General features: G+C 35.1%; 1 protein-coding gene across 1 annotated transcript in view; it reads right to left on the bottom strand.

Annotated features, from left to right (window-relative positions):
• The window catches only part of LOC100374222 (tetratricopeptide repeat protein 28-like), a 70,498-nt gene that overhangs the window by 26,325 nt on the left and 16,610 nt on the right, over positions 1-27,563 (bottom strand). Inside the window, exon 2 of the mRNA XM_078008409.2 lies at positions 24,344-24,661. Within this exon, the coding sequence (XP_077864535.1) occupies positions 24,344-24,661 (318 nt within the window). The remainder of the gene's footprint in view (positions 1-24,343; positions 24,662-27,563) is intronic.

Raw genomic sequence — 27,563 nt, 5'->3', positions numbered from 1 at the left:
AATCAGGTGGAATCTTGTGAGCACACCTCGGTAATAATCATGAGCACGTTGTACGATAATAAACTATCGCATGTTCCTCAATGGTGAAAATTCCTGCACGATCATTCAGCAAAACAATGCAAGTTACTAGTATGTGATAAGCAATCATGCAGCTCGTCAACCCGCTATATCCCTTCTTTAGATAGAAAAAGCCTTCCGTTGAAATGGCAGCTCAGTTGGATTTCATTGGTTCAGTGTACTCAATCCAATCCGATATACTGAGCTCTTCCCCGTGCAGTTTAACACACTTTTGACAAGAGCAGCTTTATAACCATAAGTCAGGCCAATGATACTATTGGTTACATTGTCACAATGGGGAGGAGTAACTGAACAAAAAGGTAAGTATAAAGGAAAGCTGGCCTGCTGTGCACTTTGTCATGGCACATTCCATTATACTGACAGGGGTGGAGGAAAACCAGTACAACAGGTGGTGGTGGAGACACCAACTCCACAAAAAAGCCAGGAAGGCCTGCTGTGCACTTTTTTATGGCACATTATATTATACTGACAGGGGTGGAAGAAAACCAGCACAACAGGTGGTGGTGGAGACACCAACCCCACAAAAAAAGCCAGGAAGGCCTGCTATAAAGCACATTGTCATGGCACATTCCATTATACTGATAGGGGTGGAAGGAAAAAAACACTGGGAGATAGGGAGTGTAGGAAAAAACAATATCGCATGGCTGAACATTGTAACAGCACATTCCATTATACTTGCAGGTGTAAGAGGAAAACATCGAGACACATTTTTAAAAGTTGGTTAACTGTGAAGAGATTTCTGAAAGACCGTGTCATCACTTTTCAGATGACGAAACACAGTTTTTCAAAAGAATGGGTAAAATTTTACCAGCTACACAGTTTGTTGATTCTTTTCAACCAGTGACAGTTTATCTCTTGTGAAATTTAAAGCGGTTTTCAGTAGTATTAAAAACAAATTAGCATCTTAATGAAACGGGAAAAATAGTTCTGTTTGTCTGAATTAAGCGATCGATACATGTCAAGCCGCAAAATACTCTTCCTTAGTTGCACTTTGTTGTAAATGCTACAGTCATAGCTCTGTCATACTGTAAATGCATTAATTCTTAACCGAGTTTTAATTTTGCTATTTTCGCTAATAAGTAAAATCTGCTGAATTAAATCTATGTGAACATGTAAAATAATGAAAAACTCATTGTTGCCTAGACAAAATCCGGAAATTAAAACACGGTGATTACACTCAAAACATCAAAATAGTGAAATTAAATGTCAGTGAAAATAAATGGTTTTACAGTAACTTTCTTTACTTGTCATGCAAGACAATAGATGGTTCACAGTTCACAATTAGTTTATCAGAAGTGGTGTTGTGTGTTGTGTGTTTTGTTTAAACTTACAATGAAAGAGGAAGTCTTAAGTGATTTCCCAGTACATGTAATTTAATTGAGCATTCATTCAACTACATCTTTTTTCAGCCAAAACTTTTTTCTTCAATTCTCAAGAATTTTTTTTCAAGTCAAAACTAATGGACGCATTGTATTGAAACAATGAAAGTAACATGACGACTACCGGTACTTTGACTCTTTGAAGACCAAAAGTCAATTCTTCTACAAAATAAAACCGTGTGATTTTTGATAAATTTTTCTCAAAATGTGTTATCAAGCCCTGAACTACAATGTAATCAATGGAAAATTGCGCCTAAAATGTTCAATATCAACAAAGAAATAAATTCTAGAAAAATGCATAAAAAGGGGCAAGATTTGATTGGAAAAAACAAAAGATACAGTAAAACCAGCGTCCATGTCTGTGCAGTGGAAATAGTAAACACTGCTGTCCATAGATTGTAGTTGTAACTCTCAATGTATCTAACAAAATGGACTACTGTAGAATACTTTATTTTCGCTTGGAATTTATTTTCGCTGAAGGGATGATTCCCTGAAAATAAAATCCGGCGAATATACTTTTTTTCCTATATTTCACATTAAACTCATCAAAGATCAGTGAAAATAAATTACATACAAAACACCCAATAAGCCTTTTCAGCGAAAATTAATTCCAGCAAAAATAAATTATTCCACAGTATTTGATAAAAGCCAAAGACATCTTTTGTCATCCTCCACAAAAAAATGCAAATGCAAAAGTATACAAAATTAATTTTGTGTACCAAGTATTCTCTACTAAGTAGAAACGCACTTATATACGGTAAATGACAGGTGAGTCTATGGTCAAAATAAGTCACATTTTAATGGACATACAAATGTACAATAAATGCAATTTTTAGTTTCTGTTGAAGATGTGCTACTAATAGAGCAAATACATTAAGTAATATTTTAATGATCCAATCTACAATAAATACAATCATTTGTTTGCATGCGCTTCTAATAAAGTAAATACGGTAAATGTATAATACGCATAATTTATTTCATTGCATTTTAGAGCAATTACAATGCAAGTATCATTATCCTAGGAATGGGACAACAAAACTACATGTAATTACATGGAGGAAATTATCTTTCAAAGCATAAAATGAAATTATCTACTCCAAAACTAAATTTTATTTTAGTAACTACAATGTACCTTGAGGGCAACAAGGTTCAGTTCAGCACAGAAATGACTCATTTTCATAAAGACACTTATGAATCGAGGAGGCAATGATTAGTGTGTTCCTTTTCGGTAATTGAATAACCAAGGGCGGATAAATGTAAGGGCTTGAGAGGATCATTATACAACTCGCACTGAAATCTCATTCTCAGTGAATACTACATGCTGTGGTATTTCAAAGGAATTGATGCATCCTTGGAGGAATTTCCATTTGGGAAAATTTTATGAATGCTTGTTTCGACCAAGAAAATTACTTGGTGTTATTAGAAGTGCATGCACTTATGAAAGTAGACTATATAACTATTGAAAAGTGCAACTGGTGAATACTTAATATTAATAAAAAAAAACATTTTCTGATTAGACTCCTAAATAAATGTTGTACCTTCTTGTTCATATTGATAATTTAAACCAATGTTTTTAATAAAAGTCTGTAAAATCCAAAATTACCTTAAAGTAAAGATATCTACATAAACTAAATTCAAATTTTTTGATTGGAATTTGTATGCGATGTCAAACTATTATGTTTGTTCATATTTGATACTGAAGAGAAAAAAAATTCCAAATTTTTTGTAAAATTTGAAAAACATTTATCAGAATGTCGATGAGGTGCAAATATTATCTACTGATGAAAACTCTTTGGCAATCAACAAACAACACAGCATTAACGGCATCATAACAATAATACAGCTACACGTGATCGATGCGATAGCGATGCTTACAATGAAAGTTCATATCCATCAAGTAATTATTATGACAGATTAAAGTTACCATGGTAACCTAATCTATTGTCATCAAACACAAAAGGATCATTCATCACAACGCTAATATTAAAGTGAGATGAGATTAGTCTTAAAATTCCACCATACTGCGATGACCATTGTGAGGTGACGACTTTGATGCATTAGTCGCCATCGTACTCGTCTTATACCACATCGTAAAGTTCGTAATCCCTTCAGCTGCAATTGACAATGCTTGTCAATCTTCAATAAGTAGTTGAGAATTTAATTTTATTCTATCAAATATTTTGATCGTCAATGCCCCAGGAAAAAATGCAAAAAATTTGATATTGAATATTGATGCAATTTTATGTTGAAATTTGTCATGAAAATTTAAATTTTTTTCTACAAATTTTGACAAAAACCAGAAATAAAACACTAATGCGCAACAATGCCACTAGATTTTTTCCAATCAACATCCTACATTTTTGAAATTATTGTTCTTTTTCTCCAACACGAACATATTTGCTAGTGTCTAGTCATACCAACAGAATATGATAGATACAAATATCAGAGTAGCAATCATGGTACATACAAGTACAGGTATATATAGAGGCTAACTAGCGGAAACTGACTACTTCGTAAACTACTTCACAACTAATTTAACTTGAATTCTCTATTTCCCGTGGCCTGCAGCAACCATGGAAACCCAACTCTTAATTCAATCAATTCCATTTAAAGGTTCAAGTCAAAATGTTTGATGCATCAGTGAGTCAAAATTGACATCTGTCTGTCCATTTTATCGAGGTGCCCCTACATGACCCCTTGACACCACACGCACTCAAAAATGAGATTATACTAATTACATGATATGCATGTAATGAATTCAGTTTGGAAAAAAAAACATACTACATTTAGACAGTTTCTTTACTGATATATTGCTGTATTCAATTTAATTTTCAACCTTTCAATTCCTATTTTCAACCTTTTGATTCCTACCGGTATTTCTATTTTCAACCTATCGATTCCTAATTTCAACCCCTATTTTCAACCTATTAATACCTGAGTAGTAAACGTTTTGAATGCCATCATGTTTCCCGCTAACAATTTGAGCATTTTTATGTATTTTTCTATCATTTTTTGTTACTTTAGTACAAATTATGTTTCCATAATGTCTTGATCAAACTCTCTGGTGTTAGGTGAACATGCCATCGCTATGGTTATAGTAAATTGCTTCAACACAATATGGAAAGAAATTTTCTAACATTTAAAGAGTCTAGAAATGTCATAAACTTTTGTAGTAGTGAACATTTAACAGGGGTCCCAACGACAGAGAACTCATAGTTGAGATGATTTTTTTCTTCAAATTATCACAAGCATTTGCTCACTGTTGTGGTGCTTGCAGTCATATAAAACAACTTGCGTTAGTGCTGTATTTTGTGAAATTAAATAGGTTTACCATGCTGACTTTTAAACTTAATTTTCATCCACACAGCTAACCCATCTGCAGGTAAGCTGTACTAAACGTGGTAATACCACACCTATTCGATAATTGTAAACACCTTTCATTCACTTTACAGTATAAAATATGTTCCTTTATCAATAGTTGCGGATCATCCTTTGTTTTTTCCAAAAACAAGAAATTAACAATATTACATGACAAGAGCACATTAGTAGTTTTACCTTATTTGTTGAAAATTGTCGAGATTGCCTCTCCATTTTTTTCACCATTATGATAAACCACAAGCGCAGGAGAGAGACGCAGCACGGCAATAAGCTACGTTTACTTTAAAAACTGACCCCAAACTTGAAATTGCAGTTGAGGTGTTAATTGTCTGTTTTTATGACATGGCAGTCTTTGTAGTACCAATGTGTAGGGTGGGGTACATTCACCACCCATCTATTCTTCTGCTACGATCCCCAATTCAAGCATCTGTTTTGAAACTTTTGAAGAGCACAGACAATAAATAAGGGGTTATCTCTCCTTGCCACTTGTTTGCAAATCGAGTGACATCACACTGTTTATGTTTAACACTGCTCATGACGTCAACAAAATGCAAGTTTGACCAAAAAAAAACGAGACCATGACGTCTAGGATGTATTGCGTTTTTGTTCATGATTAACAATGGTCAGGGGGCAAGAGTGCAGAAACGAACCAGTGGTCTTGGCGGCTAATTCTACTATCCGCATTGTTGAATATTTAAGAAATAAACAACCAATTGAATGGATAAACGCACTACAATCGATGTAATTACTGTGTTAATTCCAACCAAGCAGACATATTTTGTATTACATACAAAGATGAGAAAATAGTGCATTGCGCGAACCGAAGAATGACGTTCACATTATGAATGCTACTTCAACTTTGGCCGACATTCATAAAATTCTTAGTAAAGGGAATACGAACACATACAACGTTTTCTCGCTGTTTCATGCACTGAATCATGGGAAATTATTGACAGAGAAGGTATTACTATCTTCATCAAAGTGCTATATCAAAATAATAATAAGGCACTCTCTATTTTACCATACCTTGAACTTACCGAGACATTTAAGGCAATTGCAAATGAGTTGGACTTGGTACCTTTTGATAACCCCTGTACTATTTCTATATGGTAAGGCGATTTTATAACTTTTAGCCTTAGCTTTGAAAATGGATGCCCTCCTAACAATAATTCGTAAGTTTCAATAATGACTAATAAGTAGGACACGTTACCAACTAAGACTAGAACAATAAATTCTCGCTGCACGAGTTCATATATATAGATGTTGTAGTTTAAACATAAGATTATTTACACAAAAATATAAAATGGTATGAAAAACTTATTTCAGACATATATTTAAACAACATCCCCCCATATGGTGGTGTCAAGTCTTAAACAAATTTGCCATGGTATAGCGCCCTCTATTGACAAGTATATTACACCAGCAAATATTTTTTGCAAAAAAAAAAAAGCCATAATACACATTACACAAACTCAGTTTGTGGTTTCACTAGTGACGAGAGCTGTCTGGTATCCAAAGCATCGAACTGACAATAGAAAACGAGACTGTACAAATACTAGTCCAAGTACTAGGCATTTTCTCATGGGCAGTGGTGAAGATAAAAAAATCAAAAATCTGTTATTCTCCTTATAGCACATATGGTTGAAAGATGTACTATAACAGGCGTAATTAATTCCTGCAGCTGCATTACCAGATGTGTGGGGATTAAGTCATCAATGTGAGCCCAGCTGATTTACCTCAATGTGTAATGCCTTTTTGAGAAGCGCACATCGGTATAAATGTGTAGAAGCGACAACGTTCGTGTTTTATACCAGATATGGGGCTCATGAGGATGTAAAACTAAATGCAGTCACTGTCTCTGTTAAAAGTTATTAGCTTTCGTTCATAATTTGAAAGAAGAGTTTATCAGAAGCAATTTCGACAGGATGTCAAAATATCTTTTTAGTACCTGTTGTTGTCATCGAACCGTTGAAAAGAATACAGCAAATCATTAGTTCGTTGCTAGAAATCCCGTCTGAAATATTCCCTGCGACAACATTTTGTAAATGTCTTTTGTGAAATTAATATGGTTTACCATGCTGACGTTTTTCAAACTTTTCATCCACACAGCTACCCCATCTGCAGGTAAGCTGTGCTAAACGGGGTAATACAACACCTATACGATAATCGTAAACACCTTTCATTCACTTTACAGTACATGTGTGTTTCCCACCTGTTTTTTTTTTTACTTCTATTCAAAAGTATTTGCAGGCGGCATTGTTCGATTCTTGAACACGATAACCTGGCAACCAGTTTTGATCTTCACACCTGAAGTACTGTTTAATCGAGGTTTGTATGTGTCGTTTTGAACTCTCTTTAACATTTGACAAACGTCAGTTGGATCCTCTCGTTAGTGAAAGATCACTAACCAGCTGTCTAGCGCACCGCTTCAAATATCTCCTTGAACTGCCATTGTCGTTTGTTTCTTTGCCATTCTAGAAACTTTTAATGTTAAGTGAAAGAGTAGTTAAATTTGTTGCTAAATTTAATAAGATGTTAAATTTGTTCCTGTGCTTTTTAAACGACATGCGAAATAGAACAAACAAGTTATTTGACATTTTTCACATTAAGTACATTACATCGAAGAGAGCCTTTCTATTTAATACCTGGCTAGGGAAGCTAAAATTCTAAATTTTTACTTAAGGTGGTGAGCAAATATTTCCTTTCATTTTCTATGGGTAGCACTGCATGCTGGTGGTCGAAATAAAAAAAGTGAGATACAAAGTAATCCTTGCTGCCTGCAGAGTTTGTAAATACCTCTTGAGTCCCACGGGAACTAAGAAAAACTTTTTAATTTGAAAGACAGTGTGGATAGTATTTTCTGGACACTAGAGGGCGCTTCGTAAAAGAAACACTGGATCAATATTGAGCAGCAAAACGCTGTTGCTGGAGATGGCTTCTTTAACGAAACTATTTATTTTCAATAGTATGCCAGAAAGAATAACCACTGTAAACTGCTTAATTTTTCCTACTAGAAATTTTTCCGATTCAAGGATTTTATGAAATTTATGATTCATAAATTTTAACCGAGTCACCGACACTGTTTCACAGAACCTCAAAGAAATTTTCACTGCTTATATAGATTCATAATTCTCAGCGACTGTCAACATTTTGTCTCTCATAATATTAAAGTGATTCACAGTATATAATGCAAAAATATGAATCATAAATATGATTCAGGAAAAAGAAGAAAAACGCATTAGGTCAACATTTTTCAAGGGCATTCCATGCTTTGCTCGATTTTTTTTTGAAACAAAAAAAATAAACTGACAAGACAAATTAATCAATGTACACTTCTTTTATATGCAAATTAGCAATGAAGCTTTAGCATCTTCCTGATGGTTGTGTATATACACATATATCAGTGAGGTAGACCGAGAAAAAAACAAAAACAACCTGCAGTCAACTTAAAAATAAACAAGGCAGTTCTAGTTGGTTGGATCATTGTATCTACGGAATTCAGGTGCTGACGGAACACTGCGATGAGTCGTGTCACCGACACCTAATATGACCGTATATTGGCGCTAATACAAAGAAAGAACACAACAGTCACGGACACTTGAATAGAACTACCAGTGATACCCGCTGCAAATTCCAACGACATATTAACCGAAGCAGGGTCAGTGCAGAAAGGTGAAGGGAGCGCTGTGACTGGCATCTATTTGCTGTGTAAAAGTACTGCAAGGTGTAGCAAATCACTCGACCCTGTTATTTAACTCTACTGTAAAACCTTTTTTTGATTTATCACAGTTGAAAATTCACAGAGAAAATTCTTTTTGCAATGTGATGCAATCAGGAATCAGTAAAAAATTATTAAAAGCACTCAAAATGATTGTTTTTAGCACAAATTAATTTCATTAAAATTAATTTTACTACGATAAAGTATGATTGGCATTACTCTGCACTATGTTCATAAGAATGGTTTTATGTTGAATAAAACATAATTTCAAGGATTTTCTAGATAAGATAAGAAAAATTTGATATTTATGTACCATTCCACATGCAGGTCAATTGAACTAATTTCAAACCAATGGAATCACAGAATTGATGCTTGGAACGGTTCAATTACGTAAACAGAAATAAGCGGGGATCATCGTCACAATAGCAAAAATGTAAGACAAGAAACTAGCAAAACAGCCTAAGATTAACACTAATCATATCTTACACAGACTCGTTCATTTGCATGCATTTTTAAGTATTTCTAGAAATGCAACTTGATTTCAATTTTTGGTCTTTGTCCATCACTTCATCTTATAACTCCTTTGTGATATACAATTCTCGCAATAGAAGATATAGAAGATGGAAAAATTCAATCATATTTTAAACAAATATGGTTTGATTTCCTTACTTTTTAAATGTAGTTTAAAAATTTTACTAGAAAAAAAAACTTTAAAGTGGTCAAATATTGTTCATTAACACATGTATACATCTAGTTATGAAATAAAATGATAACATTCTGTATCCGTTTGAATTATACCTTAAATTCGCTCAAGATTCTACAAACACTTAATTGATATCATACAATAAAATATTTTTATTATACAACTCACTAAAAAATTCAACTGTGCTATTAAAGAAGGTTTGAACTGTTTTCTGAAATACTGTCAAACATGTCTTTTTAGCTAGCATGTTATTTTAGCTAATTTAGCTAATCTGTAATTTCGCTAATTCAAGATGTCACTAATTTAACAGAAAGTCTATTCTCGCAGGATAGTTAAAACTTTAGCTAAATTAAGATTCTGTTAATTCATGCCAAGAGTTGAATCTGCTAAAATTGCATGCAGCTATTTCAACGTTTTTAACTGGCTTTGAAAATTGCTACACGAAGACTGACCCAAGCCGTTCAGTCTGACAATAAATGTTCACACAGATTAACTGCCAGTCAGTCCATCAAGTGAAATGTAGACAGTTGTCATCGGTAAAACAGTTTCACATGCACAGCAAAGCTAGGTAATACATGTATGTATGGTATTGCATGTTAAGAAAGTGTGACGTTACCTTTTTGTCTGGGATAGTTATTGAAGACACCACGGGTGAGTATCCCCTGCTAGAAATAGAACTAGTAGAACAACACCGACCACACGAACAGAGTTTGGGGAATCTGCTCTCCCAGTGTTTTTGGACCGTTTTTCCTTTCTTTTGCAAGGACTTCTTCTTCTTCTTATGCAATTTGGTGGGGGCTTTGTAATTGGTGTGGTTGGCAACGGCGGCCATCTTGATAAATTTACAAAGTTCAGATGAAAGCGTTTTTAAAACTTGAAGGTCTCATCGTTGTTTAAGAGCACAGAACAGTCGCAAACATCAAGTTTCCTTGAAGTAATAATCGCTTTAGCAAACACGCCAGTTTGTATGCCTGGGAAACAAATACTCTTCACAACCATGTGAACCGATTTTCAGAAAATAATCAAAATGTTTTCCAAAGGGCATTACTACCTGAATCTAGCACACCACGTCCTGATTAAAGTGACAGGGGAAACTCTCAAACACAAAAAAGTTGAACTGTGACCTCAATATTTTATTTGCTTGCGTGTGAACCGAAGCCAGTACGCAGGAGGTTGCGTATTTTAACACAATAGCAAGAATCCTGGTCAAATTATCTCGTCAGACAAGGCGCCAGACATATTATATATGTACGAACTGGCAAATTAAAATTAAACCTGGATCCATAAATACCCGTCTTCCTCAGTAATTTTGTGAATCACTACATTCACCTGTTATTGTGAAAGCATTTCCACAGTGTCCTCGAATATATCCCTATCTCAATATTGAAGCTAATCGGCTGAACTTGATTTTGTTCACAAGTATAGGTCAAGTTCAGTGAAAAGATGATTGGATGGACAGTTGCATGATGTCAAAACGTCAGCATCGTCTACATGATGAGTTCAACACAACACTTCCACAACAGTCACCCCCGATAAGTTCTTCACTCAGTGAAAACAAGTTGTGCTCCTAATGACCAAAGCAAATACGACGCCAGCTACCCATTAGCAAATCAAACCTCTGAAAGTAACACATTTCCTCGCAGATAAAACAATAACATCCAATTCCGCATCCGTCAATCGCAACGTGGGACAGTCGCCGAGTATACCTCCACAGGTGGTGTCCCATAAAATCCACAGCTACATACCACAGTGACGACTGCGGCGACGGTGGAGGTGGCGACACAGAACACTTTAACATGCAAGGTGATCACCACTCACATGAGAATAAAAACGTGCATGAACAAACAATGCTCTCTGCATGGCTTCACGAGCACAGAGCTTACCCTACTTGACACATTTCACCCTTCTTGCCAGTCATCGGGCCTAGACCTCCACTAACAGGTGTTTGCAGCACAATCTTATCCCTACCTCGACGAGTCAATATCACACACACACCACAGTCGATAGCGACTCATCAAGATTTCAAGTCAAATTATCTGGTGTGACAGGGTCACCGTCTTAGCAAACAACTGTGTTTACTATTATTTTAACAATGAAATTTAAGGACCTATTTATCCCTGTTAAAAGTCTACATTGTCTAAAAGTACGAAGAGGACATGAGGGGGATACAGGAATCTGTAAATAAATGCAACAACATTAATTGCATCTTATGCTTTAGGGGTTGACCTCTAAGAAAATCTGGGAAAGGAGAAGACACGGTCGAAAAACTGTGGTAATTATTTTTTTCTTTTACTTTGGTTTGAATTAGATTCACGTTTCATGGTAATGATGCTGTACTTTTGTTTCATTCCTCTATCAAAAACGTTTTTAATTATTTTTTTTGCAATTTTCCTTGTTTTCAAAATTTTACGGATGTGATGCTTTCTCAATACAAGGCGATATTAGGGTTAGTTTTTAGGGTTTGTGATATAAAAACTTGATGTCTTAATAGGAATTATTGAAAAAGTACACAAAACTTACAAATAAACACGCAACACATCTACAACATGTAAAAAGACAATCAAATATGCATTTTTTCGGCACAACTGATTCTGTAACACGGCAACTTGATACGAGCATCTTAACAATATATATGGGAGTGTCAATAACACGTCTGTGTTGAACCGACACCATACAGATTGAGGTATCAGGAAAGCCCATATACAGGTAAACTAACAAATTCCTGGCATTGACCCAAAGCAATGAGAAACATGTTCAAACCGAGTCCTGAATGTTTTCCATCTGCTTTTGTGTTTGCAAAGACCTGTGCAAACAAACAGAATCATGAAGAACTTATTTTGTGATAAAATCTTAATAATTTTATAGACAAGATAAATACGTAGAATTATCTTGTCATCTCGACAAAAGATGAATTTTAGTGTACTTAGAAGACGAAGAGTGATTATGCAAACTGCAAAACAGTTTTTGTTGCATGTACTACATGTACATGGAAGCAAATAGGTTTCCCTTAACTGCTATATTAGTTTCTGCGGGACTGGATACCCTTCAAAATACAAGAAGTCTATGCTGCATAACGAAGTCAATAATTCCATCCAATGCTCCAAGATGGACTAACACCCCTAATTTTAATATAATATGCATATGCAAATTAATAAATTCATCCGATGTAACCTCTTCTGTAGTGATCTTCATAAATGCATGTGTAGCTGTTTTAACAATTTGAAAGTTAAACAGGCAAGTTCTGTTTTTACCTTTTCACCATTATATCACAATATATTCCTGTTTATAGTCACCTCTTTCCTTCAAAAGATTGGAACAAAAATAGCAAAATTTTTGAGTAAAAACTGAAAATTGACTAAAATTTTGCCTGTTGGCTCCAAAGTTAGAATTCATTTCCAGAAATATTGAAGAGAAATATAATACAAGCAGCCTATCGGCTGAGATAGCTCCGCTGTTAGCAATGCACATTTCAATTAAAGAACTGAAGACATCATTAGAAAATGAACAATATGAATAGTATCAAAGCAATCGGACTTACAGTTTTTAACAAGAAGTCGAAAATATCACTTTTTACCAAAAATGACAAAAATATTTACCAAAATTAAAGAATTGAAAATATCATCACAAAATGAACAAATCTGAGAGAGGTCCACATGTAGTACCTATATATGTAATATCAAAGCAATCGGACTTGCGGTTTTTAACAAGAAGTCGAAAATATCACTTTTTACCAAAAATGACAAAAATATTTACCAAAATTAGAGAATTGAAAATATCATCACAAAATGAACAAATCTGAGAGAGGTCCACATGTAGTACCTATATATGTAATATCAAAGCAATCGGACTTGCGGTTTTTAACAAGAAGTCGAAAATATCACTTTTTACCAAAAATGACAAAAATATTCACCAAAATTAGAGAATTGAAGATATCATCACGAAATGAACAAATCTGAGAGAGGTCCACATGTAGTACCTATATATGTGGCATCAAATCAATTGGACTTGCGGTTTTTAACAAGAAGTTGAAAATATCACTTTTTACCAAAAATATTCACCAAAATTAGAGAATTGAAGATATCAACATGAAATGAACAAATCTGAGAGAGGTCCACATGTAGTACCTATATATGTAATATCAAAGCAATCGGACTTGCGGTTTTTAACAAGAAGTCGAAAATATCACTTTTTACCAAAAATGACAAAAATATTTACCAAAATTAGAGAATTGAAAATATCATCACAAAATGAACAAATCTGAGAGAGGTCCACATGTAGTACCTATATATGTAATATCAAAGCAATCGGACTTGCGGTTTTTAACAAGAAGTCGAAAATATCACTTTTTACCAAAAATGACAAAAATATTCACCAAAATTAGAGAATTGAAGATATCATCACGAAATGAACAAATCTGAGAGAGGTCCACATGTAGTACCTATATATGTAGCATCAAATCAATTGGACTTGCGGTTTTTAACAAGAAGTTGAAAATATCACTTTTTACCAAAAATATTCACCAAAATTAGAGAATTGAAGATATCAACATGAAATGAACAAACCTAAGAGAGGCCTACCCAAGGTACATATACACTAAGTATCAAAGCATTCAGGCTTGTAGTTTTCAAGAAGAAGTCGAAAAAGTAAAACATTGACACGGACGACGACGGACAATCACTCATATGATAAGCTCCGCTCGACAAAGTCCACAGCGGAGCTAAAAAGTACAGAAAAATTTGGTCAAGAAAGTCTGGTGGTGAAAACTATATCCTATTATATCTATTTATTATAACATAACAAGGAAACATTGTGTGTTATTAAAATGTGTAATGATGACTTGTACTGGATAAATCCTCCTCATCCATTCCAGACTGTACAAGTCTCAGGTCAGAGATTTTCAATTAATGTTCAACGAAGCCAGGGCAATAGAAATGCCACAACAAAGAACCTGAGTGTGCGTAAAGCTGCGAGAACACCTGTACAGCACCTACTTCTCTGAGATCTAATACTAACATCCTTACTCCGCAAGTGAACAAACAGATTTTCTGGTACAATGCCACTTTGTCGTCAGTGCCCCGACACGGATATCACTTCCAAAAGAGGGATTCATACCATATTTGTCAAATATGAGCCTAAATTCTCTTCGTGTTGTTGTTCTTTATGTGCCCTTGTAGGCAAGAATGCTGACTGTCGATTATTTCCATTAGCCGAGGGTCAGTGAACACGGTATACGTAAATCCGATAATCCCAGTTGAACACTAGGGTCAACTCACATGAAATTTACACACCCATCATGTCAGCATAATCCCAGAAATTATTTTCAATAACTGACTGCTGGGACAGTGTAGATAAATATATATTCTTTGAAAATTATTGTAAAATCATTTTTCTTAAGTACAAACAAACTGCCTCATTTTCACTTAAGCCAAATTCTGTGAATGATACGAAAATGGTTATAGTGGCAATCGCAAGTACTTATCAAAAAAAACAACGAATTGTGTCAAATTCTAGCAGCAATAATTAAAACAGTTTTCATTTATCTAACTCGATAAACATAAAGATTTTGAGAGCAAACATTTACGTTTTATGTACAAACACTACCCTGTAGTTTCATTCTCTTCTTTATATACACAAAAATAATCATCTCAGAAAATACTAAAAATGACACTTATTGTCGGGAGCTGTAAGCAGGACTCAATCACAAGTAGTACCTTCTCCCAATCCATTTCAGCGGTTGAAAACTAGTTAAAGTAACAATGTAGTAAATTAATATTAACAATTTAGTGACGCTATTTTACAACTACATTCCAGTGTTTTTTATCCGTTCTATAACAACTATTTAGTAATGTTATTATTATTCCTTATTTAATTGTTTATGTTTTTTAATTAATCTAATTAAGTGAATCTAAAAAATTTTTTAATTTGGAATCTCATAAAAATATTTTGAGATTTCAAAATTATAAAAACTGTATAATCCATTAAAAGCAATTAAACCACTTTCCATAGATTAACAACCCATTAACATGTATACCTAAGAGAATCTTTTGTTTGGTTTTGCATTTATACCATCGCTAATGATACTGAATGAAAACATGAAACATGCTCTAGAAGAGAAATGGACATTTTATGAGCAGAGCCAACTTCCTACTCTAATGGCGTCTGATGTCTTACATGTGTGAAAACCATGGTGGCCATATAGATTAATGGTTGCGGACAAGGAATGTGCAAGTTGTCATTAAATGTCATATGTGTGCATTCTTATTTTTACTACATGTACAAGTATTCAATTTTAAACACTGTGTGAAAACATCTGAATTTCAGGGCCTTTTGTTTTATAAGATCATATCACAACCAACTAAAACTTTATCATTATTCAGAAATGCTAAAATTAAATACATGACTATTTGAATGCCATCATTTTCCTGCCAAAATTTGAGTGAAACATTTTACACACATTTAAGCACTTTCTTTATAATTTTTGGGTTAATTTTCGATCAAATTCACAAAATTTCCCAAAATGTCTTGATCAAAATTTTTGAAAAAAAATTTTAAAAGAATTTAAGTTTATTTTTTGAAAAATGACTTTCACGTTCTAAACATGAAACCTTGACAGGTAATCTCTACTGACACCACTTTTTCCATTCATTTCAGCTATCTTTAGAGGCTGTCAGCGGCTAATGTGTTACTATGACCGCAAGAAAGATTAGAATGGCAATATTTCAGTATGATACCTCAGGGGTGATACTCCAAGTCAGACCCGGTACCAATTCTGAAGTATAGCTTTTCAAAAAAGCCTCTAAATACGTACTTATTTTTGTGAAATTATACCTCTTTTTTATTTATGCTTGCATACCATATTTTATTCAGAGAACCCCCCACTATGAGAGACTATTTTGCTTACAGAATACCGGTAGCTACATTATTGGTACATAAAGTTTTACCACAGGAAGCAATGGCTACAATGAGAGCAATATAGCTATATCATTTAAAAAAAAAACAACAATGTCTCACACTGCAATAATGCGGCTCCATTCCTTCTTGCGGTCAGAGTAAAGCTATTATCTTCATAACCGCTTATAATATTTCTCAATTTAGCAATGTTGACATGTTAGCCAAAATTTATGGTAATTCAAACACAGAGAAAATTTCATCGAGATGGCATGAATCCATTTCTAAGAGCTGTATGGTTGGTGGAGCTCATTTGCAGAACTCCGTACCATATTTAACAATAGCGTAACCATAATAACAGGTACAGAGACTTTGTGGGGCAAGTACACACTGGTACACTTATATGAAGGAGAATTGTGTACTTACAGATGCAAAAAAAAAAAAAAAAGTTTTGCAATTATTAATGACTTTATTGTGTTCAACAAGCACTTATGATTACGAATAAATTTAGCCGCCTTGTCATTAGGCACGCTCAGATTGTCGAAAAGATAACCGACATGCAGGTATCAATGGACTTGAGTTGACAGTAATCAAAAGTCTGGTTTCCGCGATGTCTTTAACTTTTGTGGAGCCATTCAGACTGAAGCAAAACCTCCTTGAAAATTGACAAATTGTGTCCTGTCTACTTTGCTGACGAGAAAGAAGTATCAAAAAATTCACCCAAAAGAGGCTTTCAATACATTGCCCAGAGAGACTTATTATAGATCTTAACCAACTGTAGTAGTTGAGTGGAACAGCGCCCTCTATAGGTAAACAAGCATAATAAAAACAGCTGCATTTTTTGAAGACGTTTTTATTTGGTGGTGAGCACAACCAACATTTAGAAACAAAATAAGACTTAAAATCAGATGACGTACTTTTGTTACTCCACAAACACTTTGACAAAATCATAAAATCAGATACGCAACAGCAATAAATCATACCTGACTTGCAGTGTTTGGAGCCACGGGGACACTTGAAAATGATTGATTCATTTTAAACATCGCATTTTTAGTACATCCTTCAGTTTATCCATGAAGTACAAGTAAAATAACCTGATCAGAACAATTTCTTGTCATCTGCAAGCCCAGCTGGCAACAAACAAACAGAATACAGTCTATATTTGGTCACTTTTGGCACTGAGAAAATTGTTTGGCTTGAAGAGGACTTTTCAGAGTTGTCACACATCAGACGTCTGACGAAACGAAAAGCGTTGTTCAGCCAGGACTACATCTGTATTTACCGTACAATTGATTGTTTTCAATTTTTCAATCCATTCTGTTGTTTTCGGTGTTAAGTATATATTTGTTACCTGTCGTCAGTTTGTCACAGTTTGTGATCAACATTTCAAATAAAATAAAAACAAATTTGAGGGGATTTATTTTTAAAGAGACCTGTACCCCTCAAAATGTTGTCATTTGCAGCACACTTGCCAATCAAATAAGTAAAGTAACCCTTTTCGTTGTTTGCGATAGATACAAACATTCCACGGTAATCCCCGACAACTACCAGTTTTGACAGTATCCGGTCATTGTTTTCCCATTTATAATGATATTGTAGTAGCCAATACCAGATAAGCATGTAGACAGAGAGCGGAGTGGCTCAGACCAACGGGTAGCAGGTTTTTGTTACGGCAAAAATGGAAGAAACCGATGGGATTTTTGTTTTTTCATCGCTGCATGGATTGTTGCCTTTATAATTCGGATTAATTTTGTGAAAACATTAGGAGTGAAAACATAGTTAATTTGTCCTCCTTCTACAGCCACAACTGTACATGTACGTAAATACCTCTAAATGCCATATGATTATTTTTTATTACAAATGCAAATTAAACATACAAATGTACAATGTATCTAGAAAATATATTTTTACCTACAAACCTATGATCTATCACCCCAGGACGGAATGCAGCCCCTACCTAAAAATCAAATTATTTAAATCACTCCACATTTGAGAATCATATAAGGGATTGATTTTATCCTCATCCACCCTCTCTCTCTATTAAAAACAGGGAATGGTATAATCCATATAAAAACAGGAAGATGTGTTTTTCAGAAAACCACTGCAACAAAACAACATGGTCGCCAAGTATCACGAGCCAAACAGAGTGTCAGAATACACAAGGATTTGACTTATTCTATAAACTAAGCTTCAATCACTAGTTTGACTGATCCCTCCCGATTGCACTTATTGGCTCATTACTAATAATAGTAATGCATAAGCAAACACAAAAACCATTCTTCATACAACATCAATTCCTGACGGTTTCTAAGAAACCACACATGGACACTGAAGAGAAGGAGATTTAGAGCTCTCGACTTAAAGTACATGTACGCCGCCGTGGACATGTACGCTAGTTAGGAGCTGATAGCAACAAACTGATAAAGTATCTTATTCCCATCCTGAAACTCACAAGTCCAACAGAGTTGCCATGGTGATGTTACATCATAAATATTTTGAAAAAATATGCAGATTATAAAGAATATTATTACTTTAATAATTAAACACCATTCAAAGTTAACTCCATATACATTTTGATTTATTGCTTTGGTTTTATTATTTATGGTGTTCATTTGTGTCTAAAGCACCCGGATATGATCAAGGGTTGGTTTTAGCATGGAACTATATGGTTTATAGTTCCATGGTTTTAGCTTCAATGTCTGATTGGTTAAGCGATTTGTGACAACAGCATAGAGTTACCGAGCACTACGTGTGAACGCTCGAATGCTGGACAAAAAATGTGTCAGTCTGTTTTTTCTAATTAGTATTTTTAGTCATACCGGAATTACAATACTAATAACTCCCATTAACTCAAACCAATTGTTGACACTTTGTCATCTACATGGATCCCTCGTCCGTATTGAATGTGCGTAGTACAATGTGTGCAACCAACTCAGACCTGGCCTTCTCTGATTGGTTATCTCCAACATCGAAGTACGAAAACATTAAATTGCGTATTACCAACAACAAATTCCAGACTCTCATTCGTTCACGTAACAAGAAATGGCTCATTCATGATAAAAGATACAAAGAATAATTTGTTGATGTATTTCAAAACAAACTCATAAGTAGAACTTGATAAATAAACACAAAAGGCAGACAGCATGGTGAACCATTATTCAATGTCCTCTATAGCACAAAGGCTGCCATCATCCAGACATCCAACTGTAGACTGAAACAGACAGAGTGTGAACATACCAATAACACCATGTGTTTCTACTCCACTATTTCAGCACAGCTGGAGACAGTGAAAACATTGACACATTGATTGTTTATTTGCCTATAGCCTGGCTCATAGTGAGATAGAGTGTATGGTGATAGCCATGTAATAGATATGGTGTGAGCTATCAAGGATGACTTATTCTTGATTAGGCCTCTCAACACCAAGTATACCTTAACATGACACCACATGCTACTGTGCGGCTCCAATATACTCACCAAGGGATGTCTGTCTATAAACACTTTGCAAACATCGTCTATCATTTATTCTAAACATCATCCATTTAAAAAATAGAGAAACATATACTAGTATAGCACTTTATTTTCACTTGGAATTTTTCTTTTGATAATTTAATACATGTGACAATCGAATTTGCATTTTTCAGTTGTATAACATTTTGGTTAGTTTTCTTTAAATGTTTTTTTTTTATTAATTTTGAACTAAATAGATATAATTTTCCATTCCTTGATAAATCTGATTAAAACAATATTGGGAGGAAATATTTTTTTTTTTTTTTTAAAGATAACAAAAGTTGATTGCCATAAGTTTTCACAACAAAAATGCTGGTAAATTTTTACGTATTTTTCTATAAATTTTTTGATAATTTTGGACCAAATTGACGCAAGATTTTATTAGCTTTTTTTTTTTATGAGTATTATTTTGTGAAAGGTGATATACTTGACTTTGGTGTTTGGGGGTAAATAAACTTTTAAAAGTTACATGGACTGCCAGGAAGTGCATGGTTACTGCGGAATTTGATTATCTGTGAAATTAACCCAGAATGTACAATAATCGGATAAACCTAAAACAAAGTTACTGAACAAACAGATGGGTGTACATAGGATGGGAGAGAAAACAAAGGGATAATAAGCAAGATACACAGAAACAATGGGCAAAAAATCTGAAAAAAAACACAATAAAGGTGTTTCTCACCGATCGCTGATGCATACTGCTGGACGGCCTTGATGAAATCATATTCGACACCAGCATCAGCACGTTACCGTAATTAATAACCTCAACATTCGAAAGATTTGAATTCAATTAAATGTGATTTTAGTGACAACCTTATGTTTTCAATCTAGTAACCATGACAACAACTACCTGCGTCAGCATACATAGTACACTTGGAGGACCCCATCAGAGTTCAAAGTGAAGGCTACACCAATTGCCAGTGAGCGCTGAAATCATGTGATCGCAGTTTGTCGTAAAATTAATTTTGGGGTTTGTGCTTTAACAACATATGGATTGAAATCTGGAATTATTTTTGCTTCTTATCAGATTTTGGAAATATCTGAATGCACTGAGATTGTCTTCGTATTATGAACATATGGTTCCAGACACAAAATACAGTAGACCACACGACAATAGGGCTTTGTCACGAATTCATCAATACATGTGCATGATCACGCACATGTACATGTACAGCACTCATTCAAAGAAACACATGTACACGTAGTTTTGTTTAAAACAAGGTTACGATTTACGTTTATTAAAGCACTGCAGTCAGTGTACAGTGTAGCACGCATTCAAATGTTGTATTTTCGACCCATGTTGTGTAAATCACGTGGGACCCATATCTATAGCGTCTAAATTATGTCAGGGACGTCAAGCGAAACACAGCACAACTTTGACTGACAACATGTTCAGATTTTGTAGATGAGATGCAGGGTTCTTCCTGAACAGGGTAACGGCACTTTGCCCCTAACAATATTGAAGTGTTCCATTATGGTACAAATGATTTTCCTATGCCTATTTATGATCACCTAGAGTTTAATCCCACACCCCATCAAATTGACAGGCAGAATTTTTTTATTTTTGCTTTTTCCCTTATTTTTTGACAATTTTGTCAAATATTATGCCTCAAATCATCTGTTCAGCTTATTTCTGCGAGGCACTTGCAAATTCTTGGCTAACACCCTGCCCTGTAGCATTATGAAAATGGTGGCCATTGTGACAGAACTTTTACAAGGATCTCATTTCAAATCAAGGCCGATTAGTTCCAGATTGATTTTTTTACCAGACATTAAACTAGATTTGCATATAAAAAGTACATACGTGTATGACAAATTGGCTTCTACTCAAACCTCACATGTACCATCCCTACTTGAATTGATATTTTGTTTTTCTCTAATTTTAATTCATGTAAAAATCTACGTCTCACAAGTCTGCGTATTATTAAATTATAGTAGAGACAATTCCCATCAATGGCAGGAAATTATTAAGTCGGCAAAACTCACATATGGGAGTTTCTTTATGAGGTGGAGATTTATTTTCATCGAATAAGGCTTTCCAAGCTGACCAATAAGAACACAGTTTATTAAAATCCTATTTAATAAATAAAGGGAAATATTGTGATTGCCACCAGAAAAATTCATTATAAATAAAATATTTAAGATTTCGGCCTGCAGAGAACCAAAATAAATCTCCCGCTGCTACATGTACAACCTTCTGCAATTCACCAGACTAGTGAAATTCAACAAAATTTGTCCTTTTGTTTATTTTTTGTCGTCGGCATGACGATAAGGTTGATTTAGCTTTTTTCTTTACTGTATCAAATGTGCCTGTGTGTTTTTAATATATACAATGATTTTTCTGTCATTCTCATGAAGAATATTTTGTTTTGAACATTTTCTATAAGCATTTTTTTTTTTTTAAATCAAATCCTATAACGATTCTAATGTTAATGGTCAAACCCTTAATAACTGAGATTACATCCATCATGTCAATATATCCCAAACTCTAAGAAATGCCAGGAATCTCACATCCCTACAGACTTTATAATTATCTTTACCCAAGACCAGGATAAGTGTCTCCATTGAAGAATTCAAGACAGACCACACGTAGAGAAGATCACACAGAACAAGGGAACTAAAGAACAGGCTGAGAGTTGTCACGTTTACCAAGAAGTGATAGAAGATGACAGTTAGGGTATGATGAGATATATTGGATCCCAGCTGTAATTCTGTGTGTCTGATTTAATCTGACATCCCCCAACCCAATATGTCTGATTTCATCTGACATCCCCCAACCCAATATGTCCGATTTCATCTGACATCCCCCCCCCGACCCAATATGTCTGATTTCATCTGACATCCCCCAACCCAATATGTCTGATTTTCCCCCAATTTTTGGTATGTATGTGTTGGTTCTTAGATATTTCAACCTCGTCGTCCTGTACTTCGTTTAGTAATTCAGACTTCCCAGATTGCGTAAAAATGGATAGTTTAACAATTTTGATACGGAAAATGCCTGGGCTTAATCATTTTTTGGGGGACAGCTGTTTAGTTATGTTATGATATTACAAAAAAAAAATTCACACAACATAGCTGGCATGTACATATGCATATAATTGATGCCTGGTTTTCTCACACAGAAAATCAAGCATACTTTTTTTGAGAGCATGAAGCTAACAAGTGACAAAGATGCCTCCAAACTCTACCACATAAAAGGAAACTGGTTCCAAAAAAAGTTGGCATCTGTCCTTGGTTACAACAAAAATCCTATAATACCTGCTCCAAGCAGGATACTATTTTTATCCTTTTATCCATTAAAAATGAACGAAAATAAGAATATCAACTTACATGTGACATAAAAACTATGCAAGTGAATAATTTATATAAACGGGGAATAGTAAAGACTAAGCTGGTACATCTGGGCTTCACTTCAAAATAATCAGATGTACATGTAGCTACTGAGAAGGAGATACTTAGCCATCAATGAATAAAATAAACTTCAAAAAATTAGTTGTTCTAAGATAGTGATCATTATTTAACAAACCATACAACAGGCACAGAATAAGGCAGTTCATCCCAAATTCAAATTTTGCAATACTGAGCATAGGATCATTGCATATGTGCAATGCATTATGGGAGAGAACGAAATAGAAAAAAGATTATCACACTGGATAAGCCCATAAATGTAATTTGTTTTAAAATATTTTAATAAAATTAGGATTTAATTCCATAATTGTGATACGGTACACATTACGTACAGTATTATTTTTAATGCAATACCACAAATACATGTACTGATATATATGAATTATTATACATGAAACATAAAAATAATTATTATAAATCTGTCACTGTATCATCACAAATTACAGCGATTAGGAAACATGTGTTCGAAATATAGAACTATTATGTGGTATTTATAGCGAGAAATTTGTAGTAATCTTTATGATTTTGCTCAGTTTAGGGATTACTACAAGTAGCCGTTGGGTTGCATACAAATGTACACGTAGACAACTACATGTCGTCTAAACTGCGAACTCGCCAAAGCACTCGGCAAATAGTGCAAATTGACAGTGCGGCAACAATACTACCGACTAGACCATAGAATGAATATTCGTCATACGCATGTGCTTCAACGACTAATACATTTTTCATGTTATTCCTCAACAAACAGAAATAAGATTGTGAGACCATGCTGTGAATGTACCTGTAATGACACTGAAACATGATTGTACTGCTTTGTTTGATACGTTGATTCGTTTTTGCCAAAGAAATAATTTAATTATCTCCAAGACGTTATTAAATACATTTGAAATCAATTCTACGATAAATGGAAATTTGCCTGAAATTTGATTTATTAAAGAACGAAGGAGCATTGGCATATTAAGTGATTGAATGGGACAAGGTCTTCCCATCACTACCATTGTCAGTGGCATTTTAGCACTGGATTCAGTTACATGTAAATTTATGCACATACATGTAAATACATGTAAATATGTGCAAATATATGTAAATATGTGCAAATACATGTAAATATATGCTAATTACATGTAAATATATGCAGATATATGTAAATACATGTAAATATAAGCAAAAACATGTAAATATATGCAAATGTGGCAGAAGAAAAGGTTAAATATTATTTAACTCTCTCTTAAAATATTCTCAGGGTAGTAGGGTAGTGATTTTTTCATAACAGTTGCTTACCTTAGCCCACTTTGGGCACAGTTCTTTTGCTGTGACAGCATCCTGCAATGCTTTCTCATATTGCTGCATTTTGATGAAGGCCGCCGATCGATTGCTGTACAACACATGATTGGTTGGATCGAGCGATATAGTTTCTGTATAGAGACGTGTCGCTTTTTGAAAATCACCGTTCTGACATGCCTCATTGCTCTGTTTGACTTTGTCAAGAAATATCGCTTTTTTATCCTCGTTACTGATGGTATCCCCACCGTAGATTTCCGCGGAACTGGAATGCCGACTACCGGTTTCACTACTGCTGGTGTCTTGACTCTCACCAAGCTAAAAACAAAGAACAGAAATAATTAATATTCACATTCTAGGAAATAATATTCATATTCCAAGAAATAAAATGTGATGGAATTAAATGAAAGTCTATCAACTGCAGCTTTTAAAACCGGTAGAAAATGTAGTCAAGCAGGCTGACAAATTTTGTTTATAGTAATTACAAATCTTTGACTGCAGTGAAGAGCTACAATGTACATGTAGGATGCCATCTAGACTGGCACAGTCGGGGCGATTAATTTGTTTTTGCAGTTCAAATAAAATTTAAAAAAATGAAGGGGTTAGTGCGAAATCACCCCGACTGGTTTATTCTGCAGGAAATTCATTGTTATTAAATATTTATGAATGCACTTATTATAATGAGGTGGGCGTGGAAATACATGCATAATGAGGTCAACATGGTAAAGGTCACACTGCAGACCCAACATAGCACACGTTGAAATTCGAGTTTGTCGTCGCCATTTCTAATTCATCACAATGTGTAATAAAGTAACTCATACTAGTCAAAATCGGCTGCTACAATTAGCCGACATCTTCTCGGTCAGAGGTCAGTTGAAGAGATGTTGTGATTGGCTTAGATGATTGTCAGTTAGAACACTCATTAACATAATTACCCGTTGAAAAATCGACGGGTTCCTGCAGTTTCGATAGAGGGCCATGAGGAATAAACCAATCGGGGTGATTTCGCAGTTACAGGGGATTTCGCGCTAACACCTCCATTTCGCGAAATTTTTTATTTTATTTAAACTACAAAAACAAATTAATCGCCCCGACTGCGCCAGTCTAGATGCCATCTTTTAGTAGTGGTGGTTGTGATCATGGCAGTGGTTTTAGAAGTTGTCATGGCAGTGGGTCAGGTGGAGTCAGAGCAGCGGTACACTGTAGTTATGTCAGTGGGACAGGTGGAGTCAGAGCAGTGATGCACTGTAGTCATGGCAGTGGGTCAGGTAGAGTCTAAGCAGTGATACACTGTAGTCATGGCAGTGGGACAAGTGGAGTCTGAGCAGTGATACACTAGTTATGGCAGTGGGACAGGTGGAGTCAGAGCAGTGATACACTGTAGTCATGGCAGTGGGACAGGTGGAGTCAGAGCAGTGATACACTAGTCATGGCAGTGGGACAGGTGGAGTCAGAGCAGTGATAGACTAGTCATGGCAGTGGGACAGGTGGAGTCAGAGCAGTGATACACTGCAGTCATGGCAGTGGGTCAGGTGGAGTCAGAGCAGTGATACACTAGTCATGGCAGTGGGTCAGGTGGAGTCAGAGCAGTGATACACTGTAGTCATGGCAGTGAGTCAGGTGGAGTCAGAGCAGTGATACACTGTAGTCATGGCAGTGGGTCAGGTGGAGTCAGAGCAGTGATACACTAGTCATGGCAGTGGGACAGGTGGAGTCAGAGCAGTGATACACTGTAGTCATGGCAGTGGGTCAGGTGGAGTCAGAGCAGTGATACACTGCAGTCATGGCAGTGGGTCAGGTGGAGTCAGAGCAGTGATACACTGTAGTCATGGCAGTGGGACAGGTGGAGTCAGAGCAGTGATACACTAGTCATGGCAGTGGGACAGGTGGAGTAAGAGCAGTGATACACTGTAGTCATGGCAGTGATGTTCTGCTCATGGCATTCTGGTCTGGTACATCTATTTTTTAACCCATACATTAAGTATTAAAACCACACAACGACAGTATTCACAGAACTGAATGTAATGAACATAGACAACGATATGGATCATAGGCACTTGAAGTTACAGAAATCATGAAAACCTTCTAAGAAAGATAGTGGGATGGGGGGGGGGGGGGTCTGAAAGAGAATTCTCTGACTTTGTTGTATACAATGTACCTGTAAATCATTTCCCATCGATTCTATATACAGACATAATAAAACAGCTATCAAAACTCTCGCTCGCAGTGATAACACAAAGAACGACTAGAAATGAATACACTCCAAGGATAAAGAAACTAGACTTAGCAAAATCAACAAACAAGCGGGAAAAAACTAACTTTTGTATAATTGCAAAGCTTATTAAAACTAAACAGTCATGTCCGCCTCTTGTTTTCGTCATTTATCACTCGACCTTTAACCCTAGGCTTGTTCGTCTATTTCATTATGGTCGATGAGTAATAGGACAGTCCACACGTATAATGTGGTGTTCTTTTAAGGTTGAAAAGACGACTGACCCCTAAAGTCCTAATAAATCTGTTTCATTTATTCAGAAAGTAGAGCTTTGCATGCTCGCTATCCACGCATGGGCAAGCAGTGTTGCTGCTGGAGCCACGGACAATGTGACAATGAATGAGCTATGCTTTCATGTGTTTATTGGCGACAAGTGATGGCCTCACACACTACTATAAACTTGGACACTGGTTACTGCCTTTTTCAAAACTTTTATGTTAATTTCAAGTACAGATTTTTTTTTAATTCTCAAAATCTAAATTTTTTGCTTTCAGCAAAATTTTGTTCCAACATTTTTCAATAAACTTCAAATATATCACAAAAACAAAACAAAAAATGTCACTGGCTACTAATTATGATCAACATTTATGAAAAAAATAATAAAAAAAATGATGTGGTTTTATTTTTTGAAACCAATGTTAACTCTGGCGTGTGAAGGGTTTTTTAAAAGCATATGCCTTGAAAATCCCTGCTTGACTGACATGAATCCTATTCAAATAAAAATGTTGGAGTAGTGTCTATATCAGTTCCGAGGGGTCAATACATGTACGAGACAAGATTTGAATTAAATCTAAAAAGTCCATGCCCAGGGACATTTTGTACATGTATTTGAACACATCCTTGCTTACGATTTTACGATATCATATTAATTGAAAATACAGAATAAATCAAAAATAAATCCATTTAAGTACATGTATTATAGGTACATACATGTAAGTTCTGGCAGAG

The sequence above is a fragment of the Saccoglossus kowalevskii genome, chromosome 16, assembly GCF_978046115.1.
Source record: "Saccoglossus kowalevskii chromosome 16, keSacKowa6.1, whole genome shotgun sequence".
Classification (NCBI taxonomy): domain Eukaryota; kingdom Metazoa; phylum Hemichordata; class Enteropneusta; family Harrimaniidae; genus Saccoglossus; species Saccoglossus kowalevskii.
This window is presented reverse-complemented; position numbering and strand designations above follow the sequence as displayed.